The sequence below is a fragment of the Carassius carassius genome, chromosome 18, assembly GCF_963082965.1.
Source record: "Carassius carassius chromosome 18, fCarCar2.1, whole genome shotgun sequence".
Lineage (NCBI taxonomy): Eukaryota > Metazoa > Chordata > Actinopteri > Cypriniformes > Cyprinidae > Carassius > Carassius carassius.
The window spans coordinates 9,056,223-9,073,949 of record NC_081772.1 but is presented as its reverse complement, the minus strand read 5'-3'; the positions used below and the strand labels follow the sequence as shown (position 1 = coordinate 9,073,949).

Here is a 17,727-nt window from a genome sequence, read left to right as displayed (position 1 = left end):
GCCAAAATCATCACAATTAAAATAACTAAACTACTTCAGTCTGTGTGCATTGAATTTATTTAATAGACAAGTCTCACAATTTGAGTTGAATTACTGAAATAAATGAACTTTTCCAGGACATTCAAATTTATTGAGATGCACCTGTATGTTACTCACTCACTTGACAAAGGTGGAAATCACTTTAAGCAATGAGGAATCATTTTACACAGATGTATTTAAGCTGGAAGGTCGATCAAAGACTGGATAAACTGGCCACTATGCATATATGGAGACATGACTATAGTAATCTGATGCTGATGTAATTCAATAAATGGAGGGAAATGACACACACAGATAAGAAAGATTTGAGAGTGATGTTTTATTTTGTACATAAAGCACTCAGGATCTCAGCATGTTAACAAAAAAGCTTTTCACAGTTTTCGGTAAATGTCACGAAAATGACTTGACTATTACTATTAGTGCTAAAACTCAACAGAGAAGAGATTGGTTGGAAAGGATGAGCCAATTTCCATTCGTAAAATGCCTATAATATCTAATCTACATCTTTTTTTTTTAAAGTTTTATGCTTTTTAAATTCTATGCTTTTTAAATTCAGCTCTTTATGCTTCAGGACACTGGCACTGGAAATGATTATTGATTGACTAATGACTTACATGTCCCCCCCCCCACACACACATATCAGAAGACTTGGAAAGAAATTCACATAAGTTGTTAACAATTTTATGTATAATAATTTTTAGTAGCTTTTCGCCACTATTCACTATCACTGTATGGAAAAAGAGAAGCTTGTTCATTCTGCTAAACTTCTAATTTTGTCTTCCACAGGAAAAAAAAAATTATACATGTTTGAAATGTCACAATGGTGAGTAAATTTGACCAAATTTTCATTTTTGGGTGCACAGTCCATTTAAATTTAACCCAAATGTGCAGATATGTCAGCATTCATCACTAGTTCTGTTCTACAAAATGGTCAAAAGTGCAATAAACAATGGAAAGAAACATTCAAAACCACATCCGCAGTGGAACAACTCCAAAAGGCTATATCATGTAAGTATAAAACAGCAAGAGCCTAAACGTCACAGAATGATAACGTATCAAAAGCTCTTACGTTTGACCCTGTTAAAGTAGGAACCCTTGATTATGAGGTTCCACACAAACTTTACTTGAGAAAAGATAACAGTACATGTATATACACTACCGTTCAAAAGTTAGGGGTTAGTAAGATTCCAATGATATACTTTGAAAGAGGTCTATTACTCTCACCAAGGCTGCATTTCTTTGATCTGGAACATTAATTTGAAATGGAAATCTTTTGTAACATTTGGAATATATTTACCGGTACTATCACTTTTGATCGATCGAATGCATCTTTGCTAAATTTATTTATTTAACAAAAAAAAAAGTACTGACCCCAAACCTTTGAATGGTAGTGTACGTCAAAAGATTTCAAGTGTTTGGTATAATCCATAACTCAACTTTACAACCTCTGAATTCAAGAAGTCCATTTCGTTAATGTAGCTCAACTATCTGCAAGGTTAGCTGCACATGGCTCTCTGTTTGAACTCTGTTGTATTTGTGCCATCCATCATGAGGAGTTTGTGCCAAAAGTCCATGTTCTTTTTACTTATTTGGGCTCTTATTTGCTGCCACGTTAAAGTTCATGCCATGGTCGCATCCTCCCCTACAACGCGGTGAATGCCATTGCCCGGGCTGCTTTGGATGGCCTGTGCTGTGATGGTGAGGTCTCGCACACTGCTGTGCCGTGATTTGCTCTCTAGGCGCTGCAGACTGCCGTGCCGTGAATGGCTGTTGAGACGGTTGACGCCGCAATGCTGGAGCGGATCATCAAGGCGCAGGGTGCGTTCCTCGACGCCACGATAACTGCAAGCTGTGTACCTGATGGGACAGAGAATGGAATAGATTCAGTGATGTTTAGATTTTTGATCAGAGAGGCAGATGTAGGTTTCGGCCAGCTGTGCAGAACTGTGGGGGGGTTTGGGTTTACTATTATCCTGGGACAATTTTTTAGTTGGTTTGAAAATGTGTGAAAATTATTTTATAGATATAATTTTGAATGATTCATAAACATAGATTTTATTTTAAATTTGGTTTTGAACTTACAATGTTTAAACTAAATTTTAACTGCCACTTTACAATTGATTCTGTTTTTTGAATAGGTGTTCGTGAAACAACTTTCACAAATTATTACGCATCACCCATTTTTTTGTGTGACTGTTTTAAAAAAAGTCTAATTAACATTTACTGGCATTTCGCAGAAATCAGTGCAAAATTAAATCAACAGTGTTTTTTTTTGTTTTTTTGGAGTGCAATGCCCACATCTCAAAGTCCAATCAACAACTGATGGAAAGAAACCAAGTCTCCACAATATCATTCTTATGTATGTCGCAATACAGTAACAAAGATCTGTTGTTTCATGGCAACCTAGATACTGGGTATCTAGGCCAGTCTTTGGAAGGTTGTGGGTTCAAAGCCCACCAAGCATAACAATTTTGCACATTATTGGAATATTTCTTTTTAAAACAACTTTCATTCGCAAAATTCAATGCATTACCCGTTTCTTGCATGTCTGTTTACTAAATACTCTAACTGGCGTTTCGCAGATCCCCAAAAAAAATTTGCTACAAATTGTTATCAGAGATTGAATTATATTTCGGATTCCTCACCTGCCATCTCTGGAGCGGTGCAGGCTGCCGTGGAAGCTGCTTGATTTGCTGCGCATGCTGCCTGCGCGGCTGGTGCTGGCACTGGGGGGTTCGTCCAACATGGCGAGGTGAGTGGAGGAGGCGTGGGTGGAGGTGCCCTGCGTTGAGGTGCCTCTAGACTTCCTCACCACTGGGGTGTTGGGGTCCCTGAGGAGGAGCTGGGTGAAGTCGGGCTCCTGCAGCACCTGCCTGCTTTCGTGCACTGCGGTGCTGAGGGTGGCAGAGACGGGGGAAAAGGGCGGCAAAGTGGGGAGGGAGTGACAGAGGAGCGAAGGAAGAGAGAGGGGGAAGACAGAGGGCATAAAGGAGTCAAAATTAACAAAAGAGGAGGGGGTGGGACAAGGGGAGGGAGAGGAGGTTAATGCTCTGAAATAAGGGATGGGTTGTGCAGAGAGGAAGCCTTTACACTAACTCCTATGAGACAGCACACACTTACTGAATTATTTCCTGTGGCTACCTCATGTCCTCATTAAATATATTTGTTGCACTCCAGTTCTATGCACAAATGTTAGATATGTATCAAAATGCACACCGACTGTCTTTAATCATGTGGCAGATGCACAATATATCTGTACCATTTCTGTTAATTTTAGATTTAGATTTTAGATCATTTAAAAACATTAGTAATTTAATAAATGTAATCTTAAGCAATTCTCGAAATGAATATCAGCTTTTCATACTATAAATGGTAATGCTCTGATGCCTAAAGTCACTTGTAGCATCTAAACGATTATTTTTTATTTATTTGGACAATTTAGAATTTTAATATTGGCCATAACTAATCAATAAAATAAGTATACTACCATTCACAAATTTAGGGTCAGAAAGATTTTCAAATGTTTTATAAGGAGTCTTATAATGGCTGCATTTATTTAATAATAATACATTTAAAATAAAAAAACTGTAAAATTGTTAAATATTAAAATATATATATTTTTCTATTTTAATATATTTTAAAATGTAATTTATTCCTGTGATGGCAAAGCTGAATTTTCAGCAATTTCACATGAGCCTAAAAGAATCCTTCTAATACGCTAATTTGGTGCTCAAGAAACATTTCTTATCAATGGTAAAATCATATTTTTGGTCATGGATTCTTTGAGGAATAGAATGTTCAACAGATATAACAATATAAACAATAATGGGATAAATTCTCCAAGCATTAATCGAAACTCACTCTTTTCTGCGATGCCCATTGAAGAAACTGGCCCACTCGAAGCAGGTCTTTTTACTACCGACCCAAAACACTGATGGGATTCCCACCACCAGCATCATCAGGTACTTGATGAGGAACAAGGCGATATCTGGCCTGCTTGTCTGTTCCACCTGTGAAGACAACAGCAATTGGGTGTTTTCCACACATTTGCTTAGTATGCAACATAAGAACAGGTGAAACCTGATTTGTAATCAGAACATGTAGGAACATTATTCCCTTGTGGATCTCGGCGTTTGCTCATAACCTCATGCAGTGTGTGCGTGAGGGCATTTCTTTATGTTGGTTTAGCCCTGGGTTGTGTGTATGCGATTGTGTGGATGGGAAGTGCTTTATCTCAGCTCACTGCACAATTGCCAACGGCATAAACATAGCTGCAGTCAACACAAATGCCTGTCCTCTTCTTTACCTAATGCACACCCTCTCTCTCTCTCTCACTGCTTTAAATAGAGCATTTCTTCTGCTCTAAATGCTGTCAGTCTGCCTTTACATATCCATATACATTACTGTTTTTGTCTTGGTATTTTGTAAAATGCATATAGGTTTACATATTTAAATTTGTATTGTATCCAAACACTTTTCCATTATATGTCATCATGACTTACTGCCGTGTGACTAGAGATCTGCTAGTCTTTAGTTTAGTCTCTTTAGTTTTTAGTTATGCTTCAGTTTGCATCATATCAGACACCAGTTATATTCACAGGCAGCTGCTGCTGTATGTTTTACTGAGATATGCAGCTGAAAAATGTCGAATGAACCCAGTGTCAGAAAATGCAATAAATATGCATATCAGGGACATTTTAAACCCTCATGACATTCTTTTATGTCAAACGCTTCAATTTAGTAATTTCATTCAAATAAATAAATCTAAATAATATGAATAAGTATAAATAAGGAAAACATTACGTCACCACAAAACTAAAATGAAATATTTTGATTTCTCTTGCATTTGTCACTTTTGAGAGAGCATTTTTACCCTGAGCTTCCATTCATTTCTAACCCTGGATGAAGCTCACATCAGCAAGAGTGACTTTTTTTTTTTCATCTTACAGTGACCACTTAGTTACAACAATACATTTTTAAACACTTTCAACACTTTTTCTAATATAGAGTGATGACAGAGTTGGCAGGATACTGTGGAGGCCTTCAATTATGAACACTGTAATAAGGTCACATTAAAAATCTGTCATTACAAATGCCAAAACAATTGCTTATTTTTAGGAAAGTATGAACTGATTAAAAGTTTGGGGTTAGGACATTTTTTTGACCAATAAATCAACATATTAGAAAGATTTCTTAAGGATCATGTGACACTGAAGACTGGAGTAGCAATGCTGAAAATTCAGCTTTGCCATCACAGGAATACATTTCATTTAAAAATATATTAAAATAGAAAACAGTTATCCGCATTTACAGTTATCTGTATTTTTCTTCCAAAAATCCAGTCTTGGTGAACATGAGATACTTTCAAAAACATAAAAAAAAATTCTAACTAACCCCAAACATTTTTAAATGGTTGTGAAATTATTTCATGTCATTTCTTCTCACCTTAAACGGACAAGGGATGTGATACTCTCTACAGCGCTCCTGTACCCAGGTGGTCTCCCAAACTGATCTGTGGCTCTGCTCATACAGATAGCACCCAATGACTGTCAGCAGAGGCACCAGATACAGGACGGAGAACACCCCAATCCGGATCATGAACTTCACCAGTTTGTCCTGGTTCTCCTTCTCTAGGGGAATCTCCATCCGGACCCTATTCAGCGCTGCAATCCCCGCTAACAGCAGCACCACGCCTACGACCACATCTAATGCCAGAGGCACCAAGAGAAACCAGCGCAAGGCCATGAGGTCATAGAGCCCTACAAAACAAACGCCGCTAATGCTGTCGCCTTCTATTTTGTTCATAGCCATGAGGGTGATGGTAAGGGCTCCCGGGATGCCCCAAGCCACCGCGTGGAACAGCAAAGCCTTCTTCTCGATAGCTTCACTTCCCCATTTGGGAACGGCCGCCAGGAACCAGGTGATGGTGAGGATGACCCACCAAACGCTTCCAGCCATGGTGAAGAAGTAGAGCGTCATGAAGAGCAGTGTGCAGGCCTTGTTGTGGGAGCCCTGGGTGATGGTGGAGGCGCGGAAACGACCCGGGCTTGCTGCGTTGCATGACACGCGATCCTCCAGCAGGAAGCCCAGGAAGAAGACTAGGGATACCATCATGTAGCAGACCGCGTAGAAAATGATGGGCCGTTCAGGGTAACGGAAGCGCCCGACATCGATGAGGAAGGTCAGGAAAGTGAAGAGCGTCGCCGACAGGCAGACTATGGAGACAACGCCAATGAAATAGCGGGCGAAGATGAGCTCGTCTTTGCGGAAGTACATGTTCGGGCAGGGAGGCGAGCAGTCACGCACGCCCATGAACGAGTAGCCCAAGTCAGGTTCAATCTTCAGCTCTCGTGGGCACCAGAAGCCGTAGTCCCGCTGAACTGATGAGGGAGATTCCTCCGTCTCGTCACGGCTCGGGAGCAGGTCTATTGCTCTGGGGTAAGACTCATCACAGTCTGGAAACCTAAGAAATAGAGTTTATTTTCAGAATAAGATATCATATAATAAAGATGTATTGCTGAACTTAATGAATGTGATCCTGTACCTGCTACAATCCATCTCATCTGGCCAGGTGACCCCAAACATGTCCATCAGCTTGTAGCAATCGCTCTTGGCATGCTGGCACAGGCGCCGACATGGCAGGGTCACGCGGCCGTACTCGGTGCACACGGGTGCGTAAAGGGCACACAGGAACGGCCGTATTTCAGTAGAACACTCCAAGTTCACCATGGGATGAAAGGGCTGTCAGACAAGAAAAACAGTGTTATTATTATTAATAATAATAATATTAAACTACACATAGGCTAATGCCATTTAAAAAAAAATCTGTTTAAATGGACCCTTCCCCATTTTGAATCACAGTCACTTGGTCACCCTTATGTAAAATGAAAATAAAATTGGATCTGTAATGCAACCTCTCTGAGGAGACCTTTGATTTGGGGCAGGAGACATGCAGTTTATTGCTGAGGGCCACTAACTCTGGGAGTAGTACCAGCTTGAGGGCCGGACATAAATATGCAAATCCCATGGGGCAGAAAGAAAAAAGACTCCACCCAGGACCTGACAGACAATAAAGCCTCCACCCCTGCAGAGTAAAGGCCTTTGTGATGGTCTGGTGGGGGTTCAGACATCCCTTGTGTTGAAAAATGGAACAAATGGAAAAAAAAAATTATTTATTTATATATATGTATATGTATGTATGTATGTATATATATGTACATGCTATGTGTTTTATTTTTAAGCATTTTATGCAATTACTAACGGTGAGAAGAAAAAAATACCAAACAAATGTTAATGTCAATGTTAAATGTTATTTCACTCCTAGGGGTTGGCTATTAAAAATGATATAATAATTTATATAATTGCAGTAGAAAGAAATATAACTCAAGTTTTTGGTAGTTTAAAAATGTTACCAGTTTAACTAATTACTATATAAAAAGTAATACAATTGCTCCTAGTGGTTGGCTATTAAAATCCTATGATAATTGAAATAATTATAAAATATATTAAGTAAATAGCTGTTAAAAATAGCTAATAAACTATTAAAAACAAATGTAACAACATTGCTCCTAGGTTTTGGTGATTAAAAATGCTAAAATAATGTAGATAAATGTTATATAAAGAAATAGAACTCCTACTGTTTGGTTGTAAAAATGCTAATAATTACTACAAAATAATAATATTGCTTAGTGACTTAAAATGTAAAAATAAATTACATCATTAAAAATATAACTCCTAGTGTTTGGTTGTTAAAAATGCTAAAATGACTAATTATTATATACAAATATGTTTGGCTATTCAAAAAGCTACACGCAATGTTGACTTTCATTATGTTCCTAAACAGCCACTTCACTTAATATGTAGAAAATTAACCAAGCGTTCAGGCTAAATCCAATGAGATGATCTAATGCGCCAACCACAGTATTACCATTATTTACTATTGCAAATAAAACCATCCAGCCTATTGCAATGGTCCAACAATAATATATGATATACTGGCTGTATAATACATATCCATAATGAGAGCATTCAGCCACTGCCAGCACACTAGGCTACCACCCAAAATGTCTGTAAAAAGGGATTAGGATGGCTATTATGCTTGCCCATTTTGACACAAAGCATCTAAATCCAGGAATCATTTCCAAGTACCTAATCCATATTTAACGCAGCATAATGCATACCACTGAGATGTGTCGCCAACATGACATGAGCAAGAGCACTGGCTTTAACCATCAGACCATAAAAACAGGTAAAAAAAAGAAAAAAAAAAAATATCATGTAGCTTCTAAACATATACTTGCCAAATGAACTTTAGTTTATAAAGATTATAAAAGGTTATAGAAAATTATATAAAACCTAAATGTGCCTGACTTCTCGTTGCAGCTTTGTGGTTGGTGATGTACCATTGGTGGCATCTGTGGCTGTAGTGGGTCCAGAAAGTCTTATGACATGCCTTACACGATTTTGAGCTCAATTGAGTGGACACACTCTGGCTTTTAAGCAAGATAAAAATAAAGCTAGTTCCATTATTTGCTGATCTGGTGAAAAACGTTATCTGTCAGGCTACATTACATCCATGGTGTGATCTGATGAACTCAAATGTGTGCATCTCGTTCACTACTGTCCTAAAGGCAAACATACACTTCCTACTCATCAATGTCCATTCCAGTGCCTCGGAGGTTCTTAAGGGCATTCAGCAAAGTTATTTAGGGGTATTCAAAACATACTGTGATGGCAGGCATGTAAACATGCAGAAGGCAGAAGAGGCACAATGGCTGTTTCTTCTTGTTTGGGCAGAGAGCATGTGATTCAAAGCATGATATATGACTAAATGCTCCATACAGCTGGTATGCTATATAAGAGAGATGTGGAAGCACTCTGTACAATCTGAAAGAAAATACAGGAAGTTAACATAATCAAGTCTTTTGTAATATGGCTGGATCTGTGTGCTTCACATATATTTACATTTAGTCATTTAGCAGACGCTTTTATCCAAAGCGACTTACAAATGAGGACAATGGAAGCAATCAAAAACAACAAAGAGATATATATGGTTATAATTAAATTATTTTAAAACTCCAAGACACGTGTGCAGCAAAAAAGAGTTGCATTAAGAAAAAGAAAAAAAAAACAAGGCAAACTGAAGAAAGTCTCCAAATCTGTGTCCATTCACAAGTAAATAGGTTTAGTTCCTTCCGTCACCCATAAATCCAGAGTACATATACCTTTCTGTGAACTCCAACTTGCTCACTGATAACGAAGTTTAGGTCACATCCTCAAAGCATTCTGACATAATTTGAAGACATATTCCACATTACCAATTATTATTTTAAATTTTGATAAATACTCATATTCCCTTCTAGTTATTTTTTATTATATATATATATATTATATATATATATATTTTATGAAATTAAATAATTGAACAATCTGTTAAGTACAGGGCAAACACACACATATATAATTTTCCTTTTTCCACCGGTCACTATTTAACTTAAGGCAGTGTCAACTGAATTCAACTGCACTACCATGGTAACCAGTGATGCATAAACAGGCCGGTTTGAGGGAGGGGTGTAATGGGGAGAGAGGTCAGAGTGCGAGTGACGAACACCTCCTGAGAGAGAAAGCCTGCTCTTTTGTTGCAATACAATTGGGATCCGTTTCCCCGGCAACCACAGTACCTTGTGTGGGGGGAGGGATGAAAAGAGAGGAGGGAGTGAAGAAGAGACGAGAAACAGACAGAAGAGGAGGGGACAAGGAAGAAGAAGATATGGATTGCAAATAATGGTAAACCCTTCCATTCCAATATCGATTGTCCTAATTGTAATGCATTAATAAATCTGCATAACTGCTATATGCTAACATATATATTTTAATTTATAGTATAAACAATCCTGTTTAACCCTTTCGTACATGCAAATTAATATCTTTTTTTTTTTGTCAGATCACAAAAGTCATAGCACCCCTCATAAATATCTAAAATAATAATTATTTTCATGCAACTCATAACTGATAATAATTTTGAGTTGCCAGATTGCATTTCAACTGCAGGATGACCTTAATAATCACGCCAGGGTAGAAATAACATGAGGACAAGGTCATGTATCTTCGCATGTCTGACATATGGGGGACGAAGTTTAAATTAACTAGATGTCAAGCTACATCAATCAGTGCACCTGAAATGCCTCATATTGTTAGCGTTACCCAGCATTCTCTTTGTATGCTCAGTTCAAATGCTCCTTGAACCTTCCCATTACTGTATGCAACCAAAACAATCCCAGAAATCATCCCTTTAGGCAACTGTCCCGCTTCACAACTGAGGTTGCCAAGAGTTCAGAGCACTGCCCCACAGTTTTCTTGAATCTGAAAGCAAGGACGATTAATGTGTCCCTTATGATACAAGAATGAAAGAAATTGTTTAGAGCTGATGATATGAAAGATTTAGTCAGGTTTTTTTTTTTTATAATCGTGAGTAAACTGCTTGGTGCTTAAACTGTCAACTTCTAGTCACTGATGTCAGTTGTTTGCAAAAATAGTAAAATCTATTCATCAACCAAATTCTGGTTATTCAGCAGACTTCATTCCCTTTAAAAATCACATGTAAATCTTTACTTGGCTTTTCTTTTTCTGTTAGTGTTATGCTGAAATGCAGAATTAAACAAAATAAATATTTTAATAATTTTTTGTATATACAATGTTTAGACAATATATCTGCAGTATTACATGTGAATTGTGATTATCGTTCAAATGCCTCTGAATATATTTCAACACTGATCTTGTAATCCTTCGTTCAGTAGTGGGTTTAAAAAGTATCATCACTTTATGTATGTGTTTGTGCTGGCTACAGTGCAAAAGGTTATGTAACTCCACATTTCTACTCAAACGTACAAGAGGATGAGCAGATGGGTCGCCTCGGCTCAACTTCATCCATTCATCCATTCTTTCTTCTTTATATCTCTTTAATTTCCTGTCCCATCCCTTTATTATACTTAGGCAGGACTGGAGTGAACAAGTTCAATCAAACCTTGTGACTGAGGACAGTGGGTTTTAGATAACGTTTACTGTGTGTGTTCAACAGATACACTGGCTGCTGTAACAAGCCAATGCAGCTGTTTTCAGTTGGGCTCAGCTGAATACTGTGGCCTGGGAAAAGAGGATTAACCAACGGCTCGAATCAATCCAGGCGTTATAGCTGAAGATACAAAGATTACAGAGCAATCAAAATAAACAATGCGTCCGAGCACCATTAACTGCTCATAACAGCAACCACTGTGGCATACACTAGCAAGCCGCTGTAAAGCAACCTTGTTACATGAATAGTTACACAATGCTTATTTCATCACAGCCACATGCGAAAGAGAACCAAAAAAAAAAGGTAAAACAAATAAATAATAATAATTATATATATATATATATATATATATATATATATATATATATATATATATGAGACTGCTGTTGAGGTCATGCCGTTATTACATCATGATGATTAGAACTAGTCCTAGGTTAATGTAATGCAGTTTGATCACATCGTTTGAGCAGTCAGCCTGTGTAATGTGGTTTACCTCCATGGCGAGAGCAGCGGTCTGCTGATCATAGTGATTTAGAAGGTTGGGCATAAAGGTGGTATTGTAGGAGAGACCCTGGCACATCCTTAATGTGATAGGCTCACAGGTAAACAGGCTATGGCTTCCAGTAGCTTCCATATTGATGGCCATACATACAGTCAGCGTGGAGTACAGAACCCAAAAGAGATCCATGGTGTGTCTGTCTGTGCTGTGACCTGCAAAGGATGGGTTGTATCAAGAAAATCTGAGCTTCTCCATTTTGCTGTGCCAGATTCCAGGACTTTTCAATGCATTTCCGCTATCTAGTGTAGGTGTGACTGTGGTTACATCTGTGGGAGAAAGTGCATGAAATGTCACATTTGAAATGAACAGGCTAATATGAATTATTCATGAATGGGGCAACATTTTATTCAAACATGAAAAATCTGGCTGGAGATCACTCAAGGTGAAGGAAATGTTTTCAAAGCGGACAATGTATGATAAAAAGCACTGCCATATTATACTGCCAGTCAATAAAAGATGCTTTATAAGCGTATTACCTAGGGGGAACTTTAATGTAACTATGTATTCAGTGCAAAGAAAACTGAACATTACAATCTCAGGAACACAGTACTAACCTATTCAGAACCAAATTATGTTCCGTGATTTCAGACTAAACTGAACCATAAATGATCATTTAAAAAATATGTAAAATTTAATATTGATTAATAACTGCTATACGATAACTTTAAAACAGTCAATCATTGATGTAGTTTTAGTTTTAACATATTTTGTAGTCCGTGTGCCCAGTCACAGCTGTGGTTATTTCAAGATTGTCTGTCAACACAGAACATGTTCTCAGTGATGTTCAGAGCAAGAGACGCGGTTTACACAAAATTATTTTAATTATGTTCTTGGTCCGGTTTATATGATTGACACCTACCTCAGAACATAAAGAAAAACCGGCATCATGCAGAACGAGGATTTTGCAATTACAAACGTCCTATGTTAAAATTACTGGTTTTTACTTTATCCTTCTTATTGATTTTAACTTAAACGCGATAACATTTTAAAACTACTCGTTTTTTTTTCAAAATAAAAGCGAACAACAGATAACCCTTTCCTTTATTAACACGAGACCCTGTCTATCGTAAGGTGTCTAGCAGCTTTGCTGTAATTAAACTACCTTCAAAATAGGTTTCTGCTGCTATTTTTCTTATGCTAAAAGACGAAATTAATTTTGATAATGATAAAAAGTCCTTCTTACCTCTCCAGTGGAGATCATTCACGTGTGGAACTCCACTCTGCTTCTGTAACAATAAGAGCCTTGTGTGTCTTTCTGCGGGTTTTGAGGATTTCGTACGGGCGCGCGCATTTCACGACGATGCGCCGACGAATGTTGCTCTCACTCAATTTTAAAGCATATTAGAACTTCCGTCACTGGATTGAGGGTGAAAAAAACACATTCAGTATGCAAACATAGAATGGCTTGGGTTTATTCACGGACATCATCGCTGCAATGGCCAGGGGTCCTCTGGGAACGAGGAGCGTCTCCGCACTTTAATGATATGAAGTCGGTGCTGTTGATTTGTGTTTGCCCGGAATGACGAATAAGGGGCTGTGTGTTTAGTGGTGGGAAGTTGCGATTCGGTTCTTTTGGGCATTTTATTTCGAAGAATCGGTTCGAAACGAGTCATTAATTCCTTTACGTGACGACATTATTGCGTCATATCGCGGTCGCTTGTAGAAGCGTGGAATATTTACAATATGTTCTAAAAGTTGTTTGATGCATTTCCCCCCCGATTAATTATAATAGTATGTTATAATTAACATACTAACCCCAGTCCCAAACCAGTTTGTTGCCGCCACAATGCTGCTAATAAAAACATGAATTCATTTAGAACCTACATTTAATTAGCATTTACATTAAACAATACTAAAATTAATTTACATCTCTCAAATAGTATTTGCACATATTAATACATTTATGTTTAATAAAGTCAACAGATATGTTGATAAAACTTTCATACAACCAAATTAAAGTAAAACTATATACTAAAAAATAATATATATTTTATTTATTTATACATCTGTGCTATTCGGTTAAATTAATTTACTTTTGTCCCATCAGTGAAATATTATGTCCACTTAGACTAGAGCATCGGTTTTCTGAATCGTTTCATTTTAAACCGATTCATTTAAAAGATCCGATACAAAAGAACGAACCGTTTGCGAATCGAACATAGCCAGCGTTTGGAAAGAGGCGGGACAGAGTGAGAGGGAGTGTGATTGCTATGGAGACTGGTAAACTGTACAGAGCAGGATGAGCAAAACCATCTATATCGGACAAGTAAACATTTAATGGTTTCGTTATGATAGCTAACATTTCCGGTTGACATTACTACAAATTATAGGTTAGATTTTTTTTTTCTCTTTTGTACTGTATTGTACTGTACGACTAGGCCATTTTGTTGTTGCTAGTATGAAAATCACAGCACATTCGTTGGCCTTAACATGGGAATGTAATTTTGATAAAGTGCTCTTAATGTTGTGGTGCCTAATATGATTGAGGTTTATGCAGGAGCTGGAACTTCACGGAAAGATGCCCCATACTGGCAGAACAAAAATGCAGACCAAACTGAGCACCTGGACACCTCTAAATCATCAGCTCTCCAATGCTCATGTACGTGCAACAAAAATATAGTATATGATCTTCTGCTTTGTTTAACATGAGAATCGCAGTTTCAGTATTTTGACTTCAGGTGTATTTTTTCAGCTACCAAAACAGTGATATTAGTGATATTTCAGCGTACAATGTTTCATGTCAAATGTAAACACTTTTGCAGGTTTTTGAAGAGAGAAGAAATTTGCTTAGAAAGTGGGTAAGTAATGTACTTACTGTAACAATTGCAATGTTTACAGTTTCTTGTTTTTGTTCTTTGCTCTGTTGATTATATGCTCGAACCCTCTTCCTCTTTACACCAGTTTGAGAAGTGGACAGATAGTCAGCGGAAGCAGGTGCTGCAAGATTTTTTCTCTAGATGCTCTGCTAGCCAGCTGAAACATCTCAGACAAACTCTGAGCAGCTGGGTACCAGAGGAAGCACTCGACTTCACTAGGGTCCTTCCCAGGGTCATATCACTTTATATATTTTCATTCCTTGACCCCCGAAGCCTCTGTAGATGTGCTCAGGTATGTGTTATTGTTAAATTTACCAAATAAATAAAACATTATTAGAATTGCCTGAATATTTTAATTCACTCAAATATATTATATACATACTGTGTGCAAATATCACTTATGTTCAAATGCATATTTTTCAGAATTCTTTGACTGACAGAAAGCATTAATTTGAACAAAAAAATTATTGTGGTAAAATCATGCATGTCTTTACTGTCACTTTTGATCAGTTTAGTGCATCTGTGCTGATCCTGAATAAAAATATTAATTTAGCGTATTCAAGTAAGCATCTTACTGATACTGACCCTAAACTTTTGAACAGTACTATGTGTATAACATTTATGTATTCTCTGGTTACAGTAATTTATTCATTTGCAGGTAAGCTGGCATTGGAAAAACCTGGGTGAGCTTGACCAGCTGTGGATGCCTAAATGTCTGAAACTAGGCTGGTGCATAACCTTTACTCCGACACCATTTGAACAAGGTGTATGGAAGAGGCATTACATAGAGACAGTGCAGGAGCTTCACATTAGCAGGCCCAGGGTAATATGTCGCTGAAATTCTGTTTTAGAGTCCCATCTACTGGAATAAATGTCATTTTTTGTGATGCACATTTTCCACATTCTCCAGGCGCCTGTGAAAGAAGAGTTTATTATCCCTGAGGTGAAAGTAATTGGCAGTGAGATAGAGGGTTCACTTCCTGTCCTCTCAAGTCTTCATGGGAAGAGTAAAGATGGGAATAGCTTGGTGAAATCAGCCAAAGGTCTTCCGCCTTGGAGAGACTCAGACAGGCATCCCACTGACACAATACGCTTTAACTACTTGGATAACCTTGACCCCACTGAGCATGCAAGAAAAGCGTAAGTGTACAACTTATTTTGTTTTGCACACACATAAATACATTTTTTTAAAAAGAAATTAAAACGTAAAAAAAAATACCGTATATATATATATATATATATATATATATAATAAACAAATATTAAGCATCATGTGACCGTGAAACTGGAGTAATGATGCTGAAAATTCAACTTTGCATCACAAGAATAAATTACATTTAAAAATAGTTATTTTAAATTGTAATAATATTTCATAATATTTTTTTAGTTTTGAAATAAATCCAACCTTGGTGAGCATAAAAGAGTTATCGTAACTTTCCAAAAACAATTTTTTTTTTACCAACTCCAAAATTGTAAACATATACACAGTATGTATTACTCTTGAGTCCTTAGATTATATAAAATATTACAAAATTATATGTGACCCAGTAACAGATATGCTGCATTATTTAGGGCAATTTATGATCTGAAATTGTGCACGTTGAAAGTATAAGTGCAACTTCAGCAGAAAATGCTCTGCTATCTTTATCTCTGCAGACTCATAAAGGGGAAAAGTGCTACAATAAGACAGGAAGACACTATGAAAGCACCATCTCGCTCAACATACAAGCTGCGCAAGGCCAAATCTTTGGTAAGCTAATATAATTGTCATGTGACTGTGCTGTTGATTCTTATACAAATCAGCAGCAGCAGCATGCTAAGAATTCTCCAGAGCAAACATAACCATCATGAATACTGATCAGACTATATGTGGGATATCATAGACATGTGCTGCAGAGGAAAAGGAGGGCACTGTGTTGCTGGGGAAGAAAACTGCCATTTTATTGAACAAAACATATGTACTTTTTCTGTAAAAAAATATAAGAGAAATCAAGGCTTTCATTTGTATATTTTCCCAGATGTTTTTATCCTTGGATCTCAGTGCAGCAGCAAAGCAAAACCAAAACAGGCCGCAATGGGCAGCACAGAACTTAGAAGCACTTCCGTCTAACAAGGACTCCATAAAGAGACTTTCCCAGACCTCCCAATGGAATGCAGGGATACGTCCTGGTCCTGTAAGGCCTCCAGTGCCCAGACTGAGTAAGGAGGGGCTCCGTGCATCACAGAGATCCCATAGAAGCACACCAAGTAAGCCCACATGTTCAATCTTAAGTAAGATATTGTGCTTTTATAATAAACTAACCTGACCAAGAAACTAAAATACTCTCTGTGAAGTTGCAGCAGAAAATATTTAATCATCCTAATTAACTATTAATAACATGATACAGTGTAACACAATTTGTTATATGAACTGGTTTAATAAACATTACTCTGTTCCAGCTGTGTCTCTTTTCGAATGACAGCCATGAAGGAGAACGTATGAAGAATCAAATGAAGCTTGACACACAAGGCCATCTTCTGGATGATGTTGTAATAGCAACATGAACAAATTGAAGTGAATCATACAAAGTTAATTTATTATAAAGTCTTTAATTAATAATAATGTAATAACGTAATAACTTTATGTTGACAGGCAAAGCACATTATTGTACATTCATACTGTTTTTATATGATTATTTTTTCCTCGAGTCCCTTACATGTCTTATTGTCCACTAGATGTCCCTGTCTGCTCAGAATGTCTGAGTGAGCAAATGGTTTAAATGTATTTTTATCGTTTATCATCTTGCTTTCTCTGTATTCTCAAATATAACCTGTTTATGCGTTTTTAAACTGAATAAACTGTCTTTACCATGGAAAATAATATGAATATGTTAAACAATTATATGACATTTAATTCATATTAAAATATATGAGACGTAAACCTGTACTCATCTGGCTGTACTTAATTTTTTATATTATTATCTAAAAAATGTTGTATCTGAATAATCATTCTCAGTTGTGGTAAACAAAAAGTCTATTTAAATAAGTATATTTAAAAAATCCTGCCTGTGCATAAACGGTAATGGAACGGGACCTTTATTATGAAGACTTTCCTCTCAGGTTGTCAGTTTGAATCGGAGCGCCTGTCGCTGTGTTCACGCGGGGGCTCGCTCTGGCTGTAATATCTAGTAACGTTAGACTCAGTTGACTGACTGAGTCTGCAGAATTGAAAGAAGTAAACTCCCTGGAAAAACTCTTTGCTA

General features: G+C 37.3%; 2 protein-coding genes across 4 annotated transcripts; one reads left to right on the top strand and one right to left on the bottom strand.

The window, feature by feature from the left end:
- Positions 1–337: 337 nt before the first annotated feature.
- On the bottom strand, positions 338–13,165 carry fzd3a (frizzled class receptor 3a). Of its 3 annotated transcripts, none has more exons than XR_009422209.1 (8): positions 12,853–13,165; positions 11,604–11,935; positions 6,584–6,780; positions 5,485–6,502; positions 3,901–4,049; positions 2,685–2,930; positions 1,407–1,896; positions 338–1,194 (listed from the first exon to the last, which is right to left on the bottom strand). XR_009422209.1 is itself a non-coding variant. In XM_059498461.1 (7 exons), exons 2-7 carry the CDS (start codon positions 11,796–11,798, stop codon positions 1,659–1,661), a joined length of 2,046 nt encoding a protein of 681 aa, XP_059354444.1. In that variant the 5' UTR covers positions 11,799–11,935; positions 12,853–13,163; the 3' UTR covers positions 1,404–1,658. The 3 variants fall into 3 exon arrangements, 1 of the variants encoding a protein (XP_059354444.1); XR_009422208.1 differs by having other exon boundaries at positions 2,685–2,933; positions 12,853–13,163; XM_059498461.1 differs by lacking the exon at positions 338–1,194 and having other exon boundaries at positions 1,404–1,896; positions 2,685–2,933; positions 12,853–13,163.
- A 1,013-nt stretch (positions 13,166–14,178) lies between these two features.
- On the top strand, positions 14,179–17,304 carry fbxo16 (F-box protein 16). The gene is made up of 8 exons (XM_059497944.1): positions 14,179–14,268; positions 14,432–14,467; positions 14,571–14,777; positions 15,144–15,308; positions 15,396–15,625; positions 16,142–16,235; positions 16,504–16,732; positions 16,925–17,304. Exons 1-8 carry the CDS (start codon positions 14,188–14,190, stop codon positions 16,942–16,944), a joined length of 1,062 nt encoding a protein of 353 aa, XP_059353927.1. The 5' UTR covers positions 14,179–14,187; the 3' UTR covers positions 16,945–17,304.
- Positions 17,305–17,727: the final 423 nt, after the last annotated feature.